General features: G+C 44.0%; 1 protein-coding gene across 3 annotated transcripts in view; it reads right to left on the reverse strand.

Moving 5' to 3' along the window:
• The window catches only part of LOC139392674 (dedicator of cytokinesis protein 4-like), a 148,459-nt gene that overhangs the window by 69,189 nt on the left and 60,086 nt on the right, over nucleotides 1-19,184 (reverse strand). For all 3 annotated transcript variants that reach the window (XM_071140829.1, XM_071140827.1, XM_071140828.1), the window contains exons 9-13: nucleotides 10,970-11,051; nucleotides 10,759-10,819; nucleotides 10,409-10,541; nucleotides 9,826-9,914; nucleotides 3,609-3,734 (exon numbers count right to left, since the gene is read on the reverse strand). In XM_071140829.1, coding sequence (XP_070996930.1) covers nucleotides 3,609-3,734; nucleotides 9,826-9,914; nucleotides 10,409-10,541; nucleotides 10,759-10,819; nucleotides 10,970-11,051 — 491 coding nt within the window. The remainder of the gene's footprint in view (nucleotides 1-3,608; nucleotides 3,735-9,825; nucleotides 9,915-10,408; nucleotides 10,542-10,758; nucleotides 10,820-10,969; nucleotides 11,052-19,184) is intronic.

Genomic DNA, 19,184 nt, shown 5'->3' on the forward strand with positions numbered 1-19,184 from the left:
TCTGGAGACCTTCTCCCATTCCTCACTTCCCTCATCCCAGACCACTGGCTGTGTCCCCTCTGATTTCAAAATGGCCCGAGTTGCTCCCCTCATCTGACGTCGAAAACTATAGACCTGTATCCCTTTTTTATTTGATTTCCAAAACACTTGAGCGTGCTGTCTTTTCAACTTTCTTGTTATTTCTCTCAAAACGATCTTCTTGATCCCAACCGGGTCACTCAACTGAGACTGCTCTTCTCTGTGTCACAGAGGCTCGCCTCACTACCAAAGCTGACTATCTCTCCTCTGTTCTCATTCTCCTAAATCTATCCGCTGCCTTCGACACTGAACCATCAGATCCTCCTCTCCACCCTCTCAGGGCGGGGCGTCTCAGGCTATACACACTCTTGGATTACATCCTACCCTGCAACGTGGAGAGGATGTGTGTCTGCATTCCATACTCTCACTACTGGTGTCCCCCAGGGCTCGGTTCTAAGCCCTCTCCTCTTCTCTCTATACACGAAGACACTCGGCTCCGCAAGAAGGGACGGCCTGCCCACTCAAAGACCTCGCCATCCCAGTTGACAGTGTTGCCCTTCCATAGTGCAAAGAACCTTTGTGTGAAACTGGACAACACCCTGTCATTCTCTGCAAACATCAAAGCAGTGACTTGCCCCTGCAGGTTCATGCTCTGCAACATCTGTAGAGTACGACCCTACCTCACACAGGAAGCGGTGCAGGTCCTAATCCAGGCACTTATCCTTTCCCGTCTGGACTACTGCAACTCATTGTTGGCTTGGCTCCCCGCTTGTGCCATCAAACCCCTACAACTTGTCCAGAACGCTGCAGCCCACCTGGTTTTCAACCTTCCCAAGTTCTCTCATGTCACCTCGCTCCTCCTCAGTTGAAGCTTGCATCCACCACAAGACCATGGGCTTACCTACGGAACAGCAAGAGAAACTGCCTCTCCCTACCTGCATGCTATGCTGTAACCCTACACCCCAACCCGAGCACTCCGTTCTGCCACCTCAGGTCTCTTGGACCTCCCACCCCTACGGAAGGGCAGCTCCCTCTCAGTCCAGCCCAATGGTGGAACCAGCTTCCCCCTGAAGCTAGGACAGCAGGGTCCCTGTCCATCTGCCAGAAAACATCTGAAATCATACCTCTTCAAACAGTATCTCAAATAATCCTCCTCGTCACCGCGACCCCCCATAACCTTAATCAGCACTTGCACTTATTGAGGAAAAATGTACTTCCTGTGCCTGTCCCACCTAGCTATCTTAAGATTAATGCACTAACTTTAAGTCGCTCTGGATAAGAGCGTCTGCTAAATGTAAATGTAAAAATGTCAAATGTGAAAGAAGTTCCCTGTCATGTGTGTTAGTATAAATACATGTAAAGCCAACCTGCAATTTTTCTTGCTGTTCAGTGGTCATTTACATTTGACGTAATACACATACATGTTCGAGTTAAATGTCAGTACAGAGTTAAAGTGAAGGAGAAAAGTCTGTTCATATCTATCAGCAAAGAGGAGACCAATGCATTGACACATCACAGTGTCAGCAAGGATAGGGTGACCTCTTCACCCCATTGACAGACATGGAAGTGACAGGGACTGACACGGGGTTGGCACAAGGCACAGATCTGTTTTCAGGGCAGACGGGTCTGAAGGCTCGGAATCTGAACATTCCACAAAAACAACTTCCCAAAGGCAGTCAGCAGGCGTACAGCTGAGTCACACTGGACTGTACAGTGGCACCCTCCCTGCACACCTCATAAGCTTACAATAACATGTAAAATATGAAAAATAAATCTGTGTTTTTCCAAAGGCTTGGTTTTCACTTGCGCCTGCACTTTCAGACATTTCTGTTGCACTTACAGGTGTGTGTGGGGCTTAGGAAGTAGAGTGGACATATAGTCAAAGTAAGACATTACGGCTAAGCAACTGTACCATTAAAAGATGGCAGGTGCTTTCTGCAGTATGGCTCCAGACGGGTGACATCGATGCCATGTGGCTACACACACACACACAGTCATCTAGTGATAACACGTTCATGTGCTATTCCATCACCTCACCAGACACTCTTAATTCCATCCTCACTTACATTCTGATCTGCTGGGAAGTGTCTGTATTTTGTTGCTGTACATCGATAACTGAAGTATCCGAGCCAGTGAGAAGTGTTAGAGCTGTACTGAGATAGGTGTACACACACACACACGCGAGTAGCTAGTAGCTGCCTCATATGAAAACAGTCTCCTGAGGAGGTCTGTCTGTAACTTCACCGCCTAGAGAATAATTACAGGAAAAGACACATGTATACACTCAAGGCAGCCTTTGGACTGGAGCAGAAATTAGAAGGGCAGTCTTGGGCAGGAAATAGTCGAGTGGTGGCGGTACATGTTTTAAAAATAGTTTTTTTTGGGAGAAGTAGCACAACGTAGCAAGGCAACGTAGCAAGGCAACATCTGCACGAGAGAACACGGGTCTGTATTCGCTTCAGAGAATGGTTAGCCACAGAATAGAAACGAGAGGAAGTCATCTTATTTTAGCCCATGTGTGTGTGTGTGTGTGTGTGTGTGTGTGTGTGTGTGTGTGTGTGTGTGTGTAAATAGCTCTCCCATCTCTATCTAATGGTGTTCAGGGTCCAACTCAACTGGCTAATAGGCATCACCATGGTAACCCAGAGAGATTGACTCACATACACACACACACACACACACACACACACACACACACACACACACACACACAGCCAGGAGGCTGACAGAGAGAGCAGCGCAGCCTGAGTATAATCCTCTGCCTACAGGAGCATACACAGACTAAAATCACTAGCCCAGGGGCACACTGAAAGTGGGAGAAGACTCTCTGACAAAGAGATATATAAATGTTGAGTTACTGTAGAAGGCAAAACACTAGGGGACACAGCGAACGGTTCCTCTTTTTGTGTTTCTCCTTCTATGAATGAATGTACACATCGATTTTTTTTCTTAATTCAAACAATGGCTTTGTGTTTATTTCGCAAGTGCATTTTACTGTACACTTTACTATGTACAGTTATTCATGCCAATATACAGTCACCGGACAGTTTATTAGGTCATCTAGTATTGGGTTGAACCCCCGTTTTTCCTCCAGAACAAACCACACTTTGCCTGGGGTTCAATTGTTACCAAGGGACCTAACGTTGCACTGTTGTACTGCGCCGCTATTTGTCTGTTTGCGGCTACCTGTTAGCTTGCATGATACTTACCATTCTCCTTCGACCCCTCTCATCAACGCGCTGTTTTGGCCATCAGGGCTGCTGCTGACTGGATGGTTGTGTTTGTAGCACCATTCTCGGTAAACCCTAGACACTGTCGTGCGTGAAAAGCCCAGGAGGCGGGCGGTTTCTGAGATACTGAAACTGGCGTGTTTGCTACCGACGATCATACCTCGCTCAAAGTAGCGTAGGTCACTTGTTTTGCCCAGTCTAACGTCAATAGAGCAGGTCTTCTTAATATAGCAGACTCCATTTTCGTGAACGCGGTGGTATACCTTGTCACGAGTGTAGATTTACCTGCAAAACCAGTGCAGTACAGACGTGGTTCTGTTTTGACCAAAGAAGAGGCTGGCTCCGTGGGCGGTTTCGTACCTGGCATGATGATGTCAGAGAAGCCCAGTTTCTTGGTGATGGACACTCCTCTGGTGAACAACACCATGTACTCTCTCCTCAGCTGTTCAATGTCCCCGTGCAGCAACTGGAGAGATACAGCCAGGCCTGGGAACAGAAGAAGCCCACGCAAAATGTTTAGAATTAAAGTTATGAGTCTTGAAAACGTGACATGTAGTAAGATATGACTCACGTGCGCATGCATGCACGTGCGCACACACACACACACACACCGTGAGTCAGACTACGGTATGCTTTAAGAAGAAATAATAAGAGAAAGCATTGGTGTCGTCTGCATCTAATATATTGGATAGCATGTAAATAACAGACTGTGGCCTTGGAATAAAACCCCTGCTTCTATTTTCAGTATTTTTCATGTTCATAACGTTTCATATCTCCTTGATGCCATGCTAGATATTGCTCCGGTTTTCAGGGAAGTGAAAGAGGCTTTTGGTCATCCAGGCCATTGATCCTGTCATTCTGGGTTTCAGGTCACTATGTTCTCGAAATTAGAAACTGTGACATTTGTCCGGACTGCTAAAATAAGAATCGAAAGTACTCTGTGGCCCAAGATGGCAAGGGTTTCATTCCCCCAAACTACAACATCCACACACACAGACGCACGCACACACACTCCTCAAACAGACTCGTCTGTCACAGCTCAAACCACAGGAAAACAGAGACAGCGGTCTTGTAACAACATTGAAATCCTTCCACAGTAACGTTATGGTTTTACATGGCACAGTCCAGGCTTGATCAATAACAAAAGAGACACCCATTAGGTTTGGGGGGGGGGGGGGGATTCCACAGTGCTTGGGGCATGTCCGCCTTGCCCTCCTTTTCATGTGGATGAAGCCTAATGGCACAGCACAGCCTCACAGCCACTCCAGGGCCACAATTAGGCAAACCCCTGCTTCATTACCATTCTATACAGTAACACACAGTGTACTCAGTGCTGCCAGCCTGCCTGTCATCGCTTTGACATCGCTCTCCCCTCTGTCCTCCTCACTGGCTTTTCATCAACTTAACAGAAGGAGCACAGGGAGCAACAGGATGGAACATTTCTCTTGTTCAGCAACAACACACGGCCTTGTGTTGTTCCTGTCCTTGGTGGAGCATTGTTCTGTCACTTTTGCTGACTCCGTACCCTCTCTCTCTCTCCCTCTCTCTATTCCTGCTTATTCTCTCTATCCATATTGTCTCTCCCTCGCACTCCATGATTATTCAAACCAATATAATTTCCCACATTCCTCTGCTCCAGATTTTATCATATTTTTTTTAATTTGTCTCTCTCTTGTTAATTGGCAAGCAGCTAGCTAATATCTCTCTGGCTGAGAGTCAGGTCCATGGCTGGTTTTGGTTAGTAGTTGGAAGCTTTTACACAGCAAGCCCCGCTATGCAGCACAGCACTGCACTGCACACCACCACTCCATTTTAATTGTTCCCCTGACAACCAGACTAATGAATTTAAGGCCTTTAAGGTATATTCCACCGTCTCCTGCATCAATGATCTATAAGCGCAGCGAGAGAGAGAAGATGAGCGGAGTCACCTGGCTGCAAGGCCGAGTGGCTCAACTGATTGTCTTATGGTGGTATAGTAGCCTGCTGCAGCACAGCAGGACGTGTAAGGGGCTGGAGGTGATATTGAAATTAAGCGGATACACACTGTACAGTAGGAATGGTGGATGGCTTTAAGTACACAGAATTATAGGGGGGAAAAAAATCCAAGTGAAATGTAAATGGGGTTTGTTCTGTAGAAGTCAACATTTCTATCTCTTCAGAATGCCTAATCTGCTTTTATGCACAGCATGCTGTTACTAGAAAATGTTTTCAGACGCCGGATTTCCATGGAACTACTTCATATGCACTGTAATTATGTCAAAGTTTTATGCAGAGTCATAATTAATGAACGTGCCCGCTCTCCGGTTTTGACAGTATTCATCATAAACTACTGCATCAATCCATATTGCATTCATCATTCAGTTTAATTTTTCAGCGGCTGTGAAACAGAAACGGGAAGCCTGATCCAGCGCTCCGTGTGATCGATGATACAATCTGGAAGGTATCCGATGGAAAGAGCCGGAGTCACCGATAAACAACTTAACAGGCCAGAGTCAGAAATCATGTGCAACTGAATATAATTCCATGACAGAGGTGGGCAGGGTCAGCGTGTGGAATGGTGTGGTGTGGTACGCATCTGCACAGACGAGCAGTGTATGGAACACGCTGACCCCTGATCACCACACCGAGCAGGTGGCTTCAACATCAGGTCAACCTCGAAAAGAGCATATGCAAAGGTCCCATGTCTCAAGCTCATACTCTCTCATTCAATTTAACAGAGATGTAGCTGTGGGTCAGATGAAGTAAACGAACCGTATCCGCCGAGTGTGCAAAACATTAAGAACACCTTCCTAATATCGAGTTACTGACACAAGGAGAAGAAAACCGGAGACTACAACCAACGTGTGTCAAGTTCGAAAGTTTCCCCAAAAAATATTGGTGTCAACTGTTAGGACGAGGAATAACAGCTAGATTAAATCCAACGAAAGCCGCTGCGTGAAGATGCACACAAACACGTGCTGACAATAACGGACTATTTTTCACTGCTGCCATATCTACACTTATACTCATTATAACACCGTTGTTGCTTTTGTGCTGAGTGTCACTATTTATCCAGGCCACTCGGCGCTAATAATACGGCTTAGGCTACTTTTTCATAATTTGACCATGTGTGTTGGTGGTTGGGTTATTGTTATTTTGTCCATATAAGAAAAAGCTAGTACCCCGATCCACTGCATACGCTTTCTGTTTCATCGCTGTAACAATGGCACCCCACAAATAAAAATGTGTTGAACACTTTCACCTGGATTCACCTGGACAGTCTGTGCATTGGAAAGAGCCGCACTCAGTGCAGAAACAGCATGTGAGGTGAGGGCGGCGGGTAGCCTAAGCAGTTAAGAGCGTTGGGCCAGTAACCAAAAGGTTGCTGGGTCGAATCCCTCGCCGGCAAGATGGGGCAATCTGCCGTTCCGCCCCCCCCTTGAGCAAGGCGGCCCCCAACAACAACAACTGTTCCCCGGGCGTCTATGACGTGGACGATGATTAAGGCAGCCCATCCCCCTGCACCTCTGATTCAGGGGGGTTAAATGCGGAAGACACATTTCGGTTGAATGCATTCAGTTGTGCAACTGACGAGGTATCCCCTTTTCCCTTCCCCTTTGGTGATGTATTGAAGCATACAGTATCATAAGCTGCTATATACACCACTACCAACTGCCTGGTTACCACTTCTTCTATATTCAGCAGAGCAGAACACTGAAGTGTTATTGGACCATATCATCCTGCATGCAAACTGCCACAAATAACCTCAAGTTCTAAACTTCCTAAACTCTTCTGCAACCTCTTGAAACAGTGACACGTATCTTAAAAGCATCCTTTTAGTTAACATCTAATATGCATGTCTTATCTGATAAACAGCAACATAACAGGCTACTCGATACTACTACAATATGCAACTCAACTTATAGAAGTTATCCATTCTACTCCATGGAGTCAGAGAGAGTGCAGTAAAATGGTTGATGAAAGTTTATCTCTGTTATCTCTGTGAGGATAATGTTATCTTACTTAGCGTTCAATTTTGTCTGGGAATGTATTCAAATTTCTGGCTTATCAATTGAACTGAGCAAATTACATCTTAATTTATTCCAAAGCCATTTCATCTGGGATTTTAGCTGGCGCCGGGCTGGATATTGCGATTGCTAGCTATTAGGGCTGACCCCAATTAGTCGACTGGTCGATTGTTTGGTGGATAGGCTGTTGGTAGACCAAATTTCTTTAGTCGAGCAGTAGCAAAATATCATGGTGCGCAAGACACCTGTCTGATTGGCGCCTGCGAGTGGACTAATCGATTGTGGAGGCCGTTTGGATGACACAGTCCGTCAGTCTAAGACATTGTACTGAAATCCTATATGGTGTTAACATGTAAGAACAATGGTGCAACACAAATAGGCATGTCAGTGAGTGTGCTTTTTCCCACATTGGGTAGTGGTCGCTGTCCGGGGTTCTGAAACACATCAGAGCGCTGATGAATTGGCGCATTTCAATAGACCATGTTGCAATAGACTCTCTGGTATTTTCTATCGTTTACTTAGTGTTTTTTACACGGTTCCAAATTGTCTGAAAGATTATATTTATAATAACCCTCCTTTTTCCTTGATCTCCTTCGTAATTGTTATTATTACTATTATCATTATTAAGATCATCGTTATAATAATAAGTAATGTCATTATCATTGGTAGGCGTAGCACAGCAACCTGGTACAACCACCATTGAGCTGTAGACCTAAGAGCGCATTCTGTTTAGTCTTAATACCGTAACTTACTTAGGTCTGGATTTCAATAGTTATACAGGCTTCTGTAACAACCAGTCATTGATCCGTTCACGTCATCACACAGCATACACAGCATTCATGATTTGAAATGCTGTCAAGCATTTTAGCGCTAAAATAAAATAAAGCGACCATTGAATAATTAGCGCAAAACAATAAATAGGCCAAAGTGTTATATTTCAGAAATTATTTTAACATTACAACAGACTCTCTGGTACACTTATACTTTTTTAGTGTTGTTTACATTGTTCCAAACGGTCAAAAAATATATATTGTAATCTAACAGCACCAGTTTGGCACACACATTACGCACGCAGCACATGTTCCTTAGCTTCTTTATCTACAGTATTTTCCATAACTAGTCACGTTTATTCCAAAACATTCCCTCGTTTTCGTGTTTATTTGTCATGCCCACTGCATTCATTTTGCTGTTCAGAGTTTGTTATAACCAACTTATTGATGTGATTATGATATGCTATAGGTCGGGACCTGTTGGTCACGTGCATGCGATGCATATAATGAGCCTTGTAAATTATGCAAGGGTTGAGGGAAAAGGGAATTTTTTTCCTAAACAAAATGAGGGATTTCGGTAACATAGCCATTTCTGACCAAAAAGTTATGTTGCAGCTTCAGCAACACGGACAGCGAGATGCACACTGTTGATGTTCTGTGGTGGTCGCTGCAGCAGAGGAGGGAGAGAGACAAGGGGTTCTAGTCACACACAGTCACTCGCTGTCTATTTTTGTTTTAACACAGCACGTCTGAGCAGGGCACGGCACAATCAAATCGCTTGCGACCAGACTCCCTCTAGGCATTTGTGCGTCGTAATTATTTAATCAAACATTTTGCGTAAAGCATCAGACAATCTCAATGCATATAGTCGATTTGAATAAAAACACACAATGTTGTCTATATCTGGAAAAAATGCCCGTTTAAAAATGTCAGAACAGAAAAAATGCCCGTTTAAAAATGTCAGAACAGATGACTCTTGGTCGACTAGCTGTCGTTATTAACTCTCAGATGCAGATGTCATGTAAATTCGCCGTGGATAGCGCAGTACGCTAAATTACTTTGTGTCAGTCATGGTAATTACCGTGTTGCTGCTGCTCCCTCCACTACTAGATTATTCAAGTTTTGACTGCACCTCGCGCAATTACCGCTGGTCTTTCGAGGCGCTGAGGCAGAAATAAGAGCAAACTTGCAGATCTGTCTCTGAGATCAACTCTGTTTATGGTGATTCAAATCCTATAATCCATCCCAGTGGTTTCTATGTGGAGAGGATACAGGCCAGTTAGCTACTGATCTTATGGTTGTAAACATGCTATATAAGAATAGGGCAAGGTAGTTATTGAACTTAGCCGTTGTCGATGCACACGCACGTACCCATGCATGCACAGACAAATACACACACACACACAATATATAATTTAGGCCTATTTGAGAAAAAGATTCGTACATATGTTAGAGGCTCCTTCATCGACTTTCTTGCCATCCGATTTACCATTTCCTCTCACAGCCAAAACCTAACGTTCTCCTCATATCCGTCAACCTGTTGCTAGGGAGAACTGCAGACGGTCAGTTTCATATGAAAGGGACTGCTATTTATATCAGTTCAATGCATATTGAGCTGTGCAGGCTTCCCGCGGAGCAGCGAGGTACAAGCCCGGCTACAGGGGAACTCTACAGCAGAGAGCTAATCGGCTTGCCATTAAACTCCCATCCATCGCATCTCACGCATTTTCAGTTTGCAGAAATGTAGAGGTATAATGTTTTCGATAGAGGTGAGAAATACAAAGGGAGGTTGTTCCTTACCTGTGTTGGAACCCGATAGGTTGTATCTGGAGTTGACCTTCCTGATGATGTTCTCGTGGATTTGATACCACTCGCTTTCCGTGGTACATCTGGAACACAAAGGCCAAGCATGCATGATTTGGGTCAACAAGATTAGCCCAATAACATTCTTGAACTTTCTAATATAAATCCAATGAAACACAAGGGTAGAGAAGGGTCACTTCTCTGGGCTAAATAGTTTCGGCATATTGTCCACCCATTTCAGCCAATACTGTATGTAGGTCAAACCGTTACTGTGTCCATAATGGCTATTTCAATCCCCTCGGCATGCATCTAGAGTGCTTTAATAGTACCCGTGTGTGTGTGTGTGTGTGTGTGTGTGTGTGTGTGTGTGTGTGTGAGTGAGTGAGTGTGTGAGTGAGTGAGTGAGTGAGTGAGTGAGTGAAAACTGGTCAACTGTATCTGCATACTCTGTGCATTTTGCACTAGCTCAGCCAGTATTGCCTCCATCATTATTTCATTGTCTGTGAGAGGGTACAGAAGTTCATTGTGAATTATGGCGTCTGTGTAAAATGCACTTTCGATTTGATGGAAGGTGACTCACGCGTAAACCTTCAGTAGGTGGTCGTCTTTAGAGTCTGCCGTGAGGAGGTCTGCGATACTGACCACAGCACAGCCGAAGGGCCGTCTGTACTGGATACTACACAGGTTCTTCTTCTCCCCAGCACCCATCCGCCCTGCAACCAACACAACGACAACACAGTCAATGTCTGTACATCAACGCTCTGTAGTTACTATATTAGAGTGTGTTACCACTATACTATAATTACTGCAATACATAATACTATGTTATTACTGTGTTAGAGCTGTGTTCATTTATTTTTTATGTATGCACTATAAATGTAGTGTGTGACTAACTAAGGGGGTGGATGGGGGGGGACACTGGAATCTTACCAATTCTCATTATGTGAACAACAATGTAGACGTCTTTTCTGAGATCGCTGCTCCCCAAATCCTGAAGAGAGAAAAAAAAACATACATTTTTAATCAAAGGGTCATGGTAGAATCCTCAACACAATAACAGACAAAGCGTCATGTGCCATACTTCTACTACTTCTAGAACCTTCTAGGGTGCATAGAAGACACAGTGAAGTTCAGTGCTCACCACAAAGAGGGTGCATTGTCTCTCGGTCTTTTCCGGCGACTTGGGCACTCCGTTCTTATTCAGTCTGACAAAGAACCGTTCACTGGAGGAGGAGAAAAGAGGAGAAAAGAGGAGTGGAAGAGAGGTTATTCACTGTCACGCCATGAATAAAATACATGTTGGGGATGACCGTAAACATGACAGAGGAGGGAAGATGGCTAAAACAACAAGCTAGCTACTAGATCTGGTCTCCCACACGGGAGTAGTGTACTATGGTACAAGCAGATGTAGAATACTAGTAGTGTACTAGAGTACAAGCAGATGTAGAATACTAGTAGTGTACTAGAGTACAAGCAGATGTAGTGCACTAGTAGTGTACCACAGTACAAGCAGATGTAGAGTTCTAGTCTACAAGAGTACAACAAGAAGCAACCCAGAGGTAAGCTCCTCCATATTCACAGAGAGTGCGAGCCCTAGGGCAAAATAAGAGGAGGAGAGGAAGAAGGAGAAGAAGGAAAAAAAAGATGAAGAATTAATGCCATAGCGCCATGACGAGATTGTACCCAACATATCTGGCAACACAGACAAAATATGCTTCAATTCTATATCGGACATCGCAAGACAATCATGCTTCCTCTCTATGAAACTAGATTAAATATTCATAGAATTTTGCAAATTCTTCAGGAGAGATACTAACCCAGTTCTTGGACTGTCAACCAAAGGAAAGGAAAGTGAGTAAGTGTAGATTAGAATGAACAAAGAAAAGTGTCTTGCAATAACATTGGGGATACACTGCGATGTTGGATGTTATTGTAATTTTGTAGTATGGCAAGGAGATGAAGGGGGAATTCATAAAAACTTTATAGATCATGGAAGAAAAGCAGTGAAATGGCAAACATCGCAATATACACCTACATATGAAAACCACACCTGTTACAAAGTAACAGAAAGCTAAACCACACACAAACCGAAACTGGATACATTGTAAACGCAGGTCCAACATAGAAAAACTTGTTTTTGCAGCAATATTTTGGGGGGAAATAACCTAACGTGGTGAGTGATGAACATGAATCTCATGACGCAAGTGGCGCTATGCAGACAAATACACCCACATGAAATGTCTAGTTTGACCAGCTGTTTTCAGCAACTGATATGTTTTTTATTTGGCTGTCATATCGCCAGGTTTGCTAGCAACAAACTATTTAGCTAGCTTCTAGCCTAGTGTTTGATGTGCAATGTGGTGTCCCGACGAGAAGGCACTTTGCCAGACAAAATTGGGCATCATCACCTCATTGTTATGGAAGTAACCAAATGAATGTCAATAGAAAACAGCTTAAACAAACACAAATGCAGCTAATTTGCTGTTATTCTGGCTGCAGAGGTCGTGACTGTGTTAGCCGCAACAAGTTGGCTAGCTTGCAAGCAAGGGATTGCTTGTGGCAGTCTCTATGGGGGTGCCACAGGGTTCAATTCTCGGGCAGACTCTCTTCTCTGTATACTAACATCCAGACGAGCTTCAACGCCATACAACTCTCCTTCCGTGGCCTCCAACTGCTCTTAAATGCAAGAAAAACTAAATGCATGCTCTCAAACCGATCACTGCCCGCACCTGCCCACCCGTCCAGCGTCACTACTCTGGACGGTTCTGACTTAGAATATGTTAACAACAACAAATACCTAGGTGTCTCATTAGACCGTAAACTCTCCTTCCAGACTCACATAAAACATCTCCAATCCAAAATTAAATCTAGAATCGGCTTCCTATTTCGCAACAAAGCATCCTCCACTCATGCTGCCAAACATACCCTCGTAAAACTGACTATCCTACCGATCCTCGACTTCGGCGATGTCATTTACAAAATAGCCTCCAACACTCTACTCAACAAATTGGATGCAGGCTGTCAAAGTGCCATCCGTTTTGTCACCAAAGCCCCTTATACTACCCAACACTGCGACCTGTACGCTCTCATTGGCTGGCCCTCGCTTCATATTCGTCACCAAACCCACTGGTTCCAGGTCATCTATAAGTCTTTGCTAGGTCAAGTCCCACCTTATCTCAGTTCACTGGTTACCATAGCAGCACCCACCCACAGCACGCGCTCCAGCATGTATATTTCACTGGTCACCCCCAAAGCCAATTCCTACCTTTGGCCGCCTTTCCTTCCAGTTCTCTGCTGCCAATGTCTGGAACGAAATGCAAAAATCACTGAAGCTGGAGACTCATATCTCCCTCACTAACTTCAAGCACCAGCTGTCAGAGCAGCTCACAGATCACTGCACCTGTACATAGCCCATCTGTAAATAGCCCATCCAACCACCTCATCCCCATACTGTATTTATTTATTTATTTTTGCTCCTTTGCACCCCAGTATCTCTACTTGCACATTCATCTTCTGCACACCTATCACTCCAGTGTTTAATTGCTATATCGTAATTACCTCACCACCATGGCCTATTGATTGCCTTACCTCCTTTATCTTACCTCATTTGCACACACTGTATATAGTAGAGGTCGACCGATTAATCGGAATGGCTGATTAATTAGGGCCGATTTCAAGTTTTCGTAACAATCGGAAATCGGTATTTTTGGACACCGATTTGGCCGATTTAAAAAATGTTTTACACCTTTATTTAATCTTTATTTAACTAGGCAAGTCAGTTAAGAGCACATTCTTATTTTCAATGACTGCCTAGGAACCGTGGGTTAACTGCCTCGTTCAGGGGCAGAACGACAGACTTTTACCTTGTCAGCTCGGGGGATTCAATCTTGCAACCTTACAGTTAACTAATCCAACGCTCTAACCACCTGATTACATTGCACTCCACGAGGAGCCTGCCTGTTACGCAAATGCAGTAAGCCAAGGTAAGTTGCTAGCTAGCATTAAACTTATCTTATAAAAAAACAATCAATCAATCATAATCACTAGTTAACTACACATGGTTGATGATATTACTAGTGTGTCTGGCTCCATATAATCGATGCAGTGCGTATCGTTGCTCCAATGTGTACCTAAACATTAATGCCTTTCTTAAAATCAATACACAGAAGTATATATTTTTAAAACCTGCATATTTAGCTAAAAGAAATCCAGGTTAGCAGGCAATATTAACCAGGTGAAATTGTGTCACTTCTCTTGCGTTCATTGCATGCAGAGTCAGTGTATATGCAACAGTTTGGGCAGCCTAATTGTACGTAATTATGACATAACATTGAAGGTTGTGCAATGTAACAGGAATATTTACTTATGGATGCCACCCGTTAGATAAAATACAGACCGGTTCCATATTTCACTGAAAGAATAAATGTCTTGTTTACGAAGATGATAGTTTCCAGATTCGGCCATATTAATGACTGTGTGTTATCATGTTATAACTAAGTATATGATTTGATAGAGCAGTCTGACTGAGCGATGGTAGGCAGCAGCAGGCTCGTAAGCATTCATTCAAACAGCACTTTCGTGCGTTTGCCAGCAGATGTGTATGACTTCAAGCCTATCAACTCCCGAGATTAGGCTGGTGTAACCGATGTGAAATGGCTGGCTAGTTAGCGGGGTGCGCACTAATAGCGTTTCAAACGTCACTCGCTCTGAGACTTGGAGTAGTTGTTCCCCGCGGCTTTTGTAGAGCGATGGGTAACGCTGCTTCGAGGGTGGCTGTTGTCGTTGTGTTCCTGGTTCGAGTCCAGGTAGGGGCGAGGAGAGGGACAAAAGCTATACTGTTACACTGGCAATACTAAAGTGCCTATAAGAACATCCAATAGTCAAAGGTTAATGAAATACAAATGGTATAGAGAGAAATAGTCCTATAATTCCTATAATAACTACAACCTAAAACTTATTAAATGGGAATATTGAAGACTCATGTTAAAAGGAACCACCAGCTTTCATATGTTCTCATGTTCTGAGCAAGGAACTTAAACCTTAGCTTTCTTACATGGCACATATTGCACTTTTACTTTCTTCTCCAACACTTTGTTTTTGCATTATTTAAACCAAATTGAACATCTTTCATTATTTATTTGACACTAAATAGATTTTTATTGATGTATTATATCAAGTTAAAATAAGTGTTCATTCAGTATTGTTGTAATTGTCATTATTACAAATAAATAAATAAAAACGGCCGATTAATTGGAATCTGCTTTTTTTGGTCCTCCAATAATCGTTATCGGCGTTAAAAAATCACAAAATCGGTCAAACCTCTAGTATATAGACTTTTTTTCTACTGTATTATTGAATGTATGTTTGTTTTATTCCATGTGTAACTCTGTGTTGTTTGTGTCGACCTGCTTTGCTTTATCTTGGCCAGGTCGCAGTTGTAAATGAGAACTTGTTCTCAACTAGCCTACCCAGCTAAATAAAGGTGAAATATATATATATATATATATATATATATGTATTTTTTAAATAAGAAAGTTGTCAGCGAGCATGGCTCACGTCCTTAAATATAGAACTAATGGTCGCGTCCTTAAATATAGAACTAATGGTCGCGTCCTTAAATATAGAACTAATGGTCGCGTCCTTAAATATAGAACTAATGGAACTTGTGACTGGGTTGCATCTCTTTTTTTTTCGAGGAGTAAACGTCTGTTTTAATATAGTTCTCTCTGGTAACTGTGGTATAAACGGGATAAATCCCTCCGTTTCGTACATTACCCTCCGCCTTGTCCCGCTGAGTCGTCCAGTATTTCCAAGGTAATGTACAGAACGTCAGCGTTTATCCCTTGCATAATAAACTTCTGACTTGTGTTGCTATCTAGAAACATAAATTATAGATGCTGTTAAAATGATTAGAAATAATTGTTGTTTACAGTAACCGCTAGTATTTTACTATGCATCATCGTCTGGCTGCAAAACAGTTGACCACAAGCCACATTATTTGAATATGTAAATAGCATGCTTATTATAAATACTGAGTATATACAAACTCAGAAAAATCTATAGAATGTGCATTTAACCGACTGCAGCATAACACAACTAAACTCAGATGCTCCCATGGTGAAAGGATAGGGAGGAGAGTGACTGTCAGACAGAGGACACACCACACCATCCCCTGCCGTGTTTGTCCCATCCTGCTGCCAACGGCCAGCTAATCCCGTTAGGTGACTTTCACAGCCCTCAGATAAGCAGAGAGAGAGAGAGAGTCTTGTAATGCTGGGACAGCAAGCCAACTACAACTTCGCTGCTACAGCTATAGCATTACATGGACCATTAGCTAGCTAGCCTGTTAATTCAGCAAGCCAACAAGATGATGGACAGATTCCTATGCATTAAGCATGGGAGTCACACACACACACACGCACACTCCAATCTCTAATTAACACTACATTTTTTAAACCTCATCCTCCAATTACCAGCCGCCCCAGTGCATACAGGTCCCTGAGCCCCCGACACACACACACAGCTGCAAGGCTGCTGATCCGGTGGCTTCAGACCACTAGCAGGCCCCTAGTGGGACCATATCACTGCCTATCAGCAGGTTCATTTAAATATCATGAATGGCTTCCCTCTCCCTCCATCCCTCTCCCTCTCATCACATAGTCCATCTGCGGTCCTCAGGGCATTTGTAATTTCCTCCCCTGGTATCGATGATTGCGTTAGGAAAGAGATTCAGACATGAGAGCGTGGGGCAGAATGACCTGGCTGGTGCAGTGTTGATGACTGGCAAAGTTAACCATGCTATACAGGCAGTCTCCAGGGGAAGAGGAGACAGGATATCACTCCACAATGGACTGTCTGAATCAGTCTGAGGGACTATCGTATAGCCACACAATATGGCCTACACAAACACTCACAGACAAACAGAGAGGAGTGTCTCATAGAGGAGTGTGTCTCATAGAGGAGTGTGTCTCATAGAGGAGTGTGTCACATAGAGGAGTGTGTGTCACATAGAGGAGTGTGTGTCTCATAGAGGAGTGTGTCTCATAGAGGAGTGTGTCTCATAGAGGAGTGTGTCACATAGAGGAGTGTGTCTCAGAGAGGAGTGTGTCTCAGAGAGGAGTGTGTGTCATAGAGGAGTGTGTCTCATAGAGGAGTGTGTGTCACATAGAGGAGTGTTTCATAGAGGAGTGTTGCATAGAGGAGTGTTTCATAGAAGAGTGTGTCTCATAGAGGAGTGTGTCTCATAGAGGAGTGTGTCTCATAGAGGAGTGTGTCTCAGAGAGGAGTGTGTCTCAGAAGAGTGTGTCTCACAGAGGAGTGTGTCTCAGAGAGGAGTGTGTCTCATAGAGGAGTGTGTTTCACAGAGGAGTGTGTCTCATAGAGGAGTGTGTCTCAGAGTGTGTTTCACAGAGGAGTGTGTCTCAGAGAGGAGTGTGTCTCATAGAGGAGTGTGTCTCATAGAGGAGTGTGTCTCAGAGAGGAGTGTGTCTCAGAGAGGAGTGTGTCTCATAGAGGAGTGTGTCTCATAGAGGAGCGTGTCTCATAGAGGAGTGTGTGTCTCAGAGGAGTGTGTCTCACAGAGGAGTGTGTCACAGAGGAGTGTGTCACAGAGGAGTGTGTCACAGAGGAGTGTGTCTCATAGAGGAGTGTGTCTCAGAGAGGAGTGTGTCTCAGAGAGGAGTGTGTCACATAGAGGAGTGTGTCTCAGAGGAGTGTGTCTCATAGAGGAGTGTGTCTCACAGAGGAGTGTGTCTCATAGAGGAGTGTGTCTCACAGAGGAGTGTGTTTCACAGAGGAGTGTGTCTCATTGGGTCTGTGACACACACTCCTCTATGAGACACACTCCTCTAACACATTAAAAAAAGTATCACCAATTCCAAGCGTACCAATCAACATCCAAGCCATCAGTGAATGTGTCCCCACTACACCATCTGTGACAGCTCTCATTAGACTGCTGTTGTTCTACTGGCTGCTCTAACAATAGATGTTCGTTTAGACAGCAGCTAGTGCCCCATCTCCACTCATCCATCCATCCCTAGTCTTGTTAAATCTGACCGGAGCGCGGAAGAGGAGAGGGTACCCATTAGTTTCAATGACAGCAGAGAGACAGGGGCTTGACTGAATGTTGGTAGACCTGCGAAGTAGAGAAAGAGAGTACAGTGTCTGGATGGCTTGTCAGTGTCATCCACTCTTCAGAGGGGTTGTAGTTGTGTGTGTGTGTGTGTGTGTGTGTGTGTGTGCGCCTGTATCCATGCTAGGGTCATTAGATATAACACACATGCCATGTCTGACTCTGAATAAGTGCTTCTGCTGAGCTGGTGGTACTGGCATGGCTTCTCTTTCCTCTAACTGTGGTTGAGAAAGAGCAGGTCGGACCCCCATCTGGCTCCAGTCTCACCCCGGACCAACAACACCATCAGGACTAATTAACTGGCTGTCAGCCAGGTAGAGAAAACAGCCTGGGAAAACTGACAAAAAGTCCACATCCCAAATGGCACCCTACTACTTTTGACCAGAGCCCTACGTCAAAAGTAGCGTGTGCCATTTGGGATGCAGGCAGATTCCCCTTCAAGACAACATAGGTGGAAGGAAGATAAACTCAGCGGACACTCAGAGCTCCCAGACAACGGAGGAACACTTGGCAGACAGCTGAACAGCCAGAGAAAGAGAAAAAAAGAGAGGGGGAGAAAGTCATTAGTTAAGACGAGATAAGATAAAATGCTGCTTGCAAAGAGAAACTCATTCATTTAATGTGACAAGTTGGCAGGGATGAGTTTTCTCATGTCTCTGGGCTAGAAGATGCACCATTCTGTCAAGTCTATATCAAGGTGAGAGTCATATAAATGATATCGTCAGAATCGTTTGAAGGACTATGTTTTGTGGGGGGGGTATTATGTCTATATTTGTCAAGGAACTGTGCAACAGCTATGAAATAGGTCTAAGCACGCTTCTTAAAATGCATTTCAAACGGCATAGCATTACAATGAAGCACCGATTATCTGGCACAGCTACTTAGTGGCAAGCTTTTTAAAAGAAAGCGAGAGAGAGAGAGAGCTGGTTGGAGCGAAAATTATATGCTCTGCGATCAAGTTGCTCGCTGGGAAAGTGAAAAAAAGAAATGGCCTTCATTATCATGGACTTCAGAGCCGTGAGTTACAGAGCCAAGAGAACAAACTTAAATAGGCCCCTTTTTTTTAAAGTGAGTCCCACTGGCACTCTGTGCAGGTAGCTATTTTATTCACAACGTGCTCTGCTCTTATTCCCCTGTGCACACTCTCGACGTTCAGGCACACCAAAAAAAACACGCTATCAACACAAGTATGGAGCAGGGAAGGTAAAAATAGATGTTCTCTCGC

The sequence above is a fragment of the Oncorhynchus clarkii genome, chromosome 33, assembly GCF_045791955.1.
Source record: "Oncorhynchus clarkii lewisi isolate Uvic-CL-2024 chromosome 33, UVic_Ocla_1.0, whole genome shotgun sequence".
Classification (NCBI taxonomy): domain Eukaryota; kingdom Metazoa; phylum Chordata; class Actinopteri; order Salmoniformes; family Salmonidae; genus Oncorhynchus; species Oncorhynchus clarkii.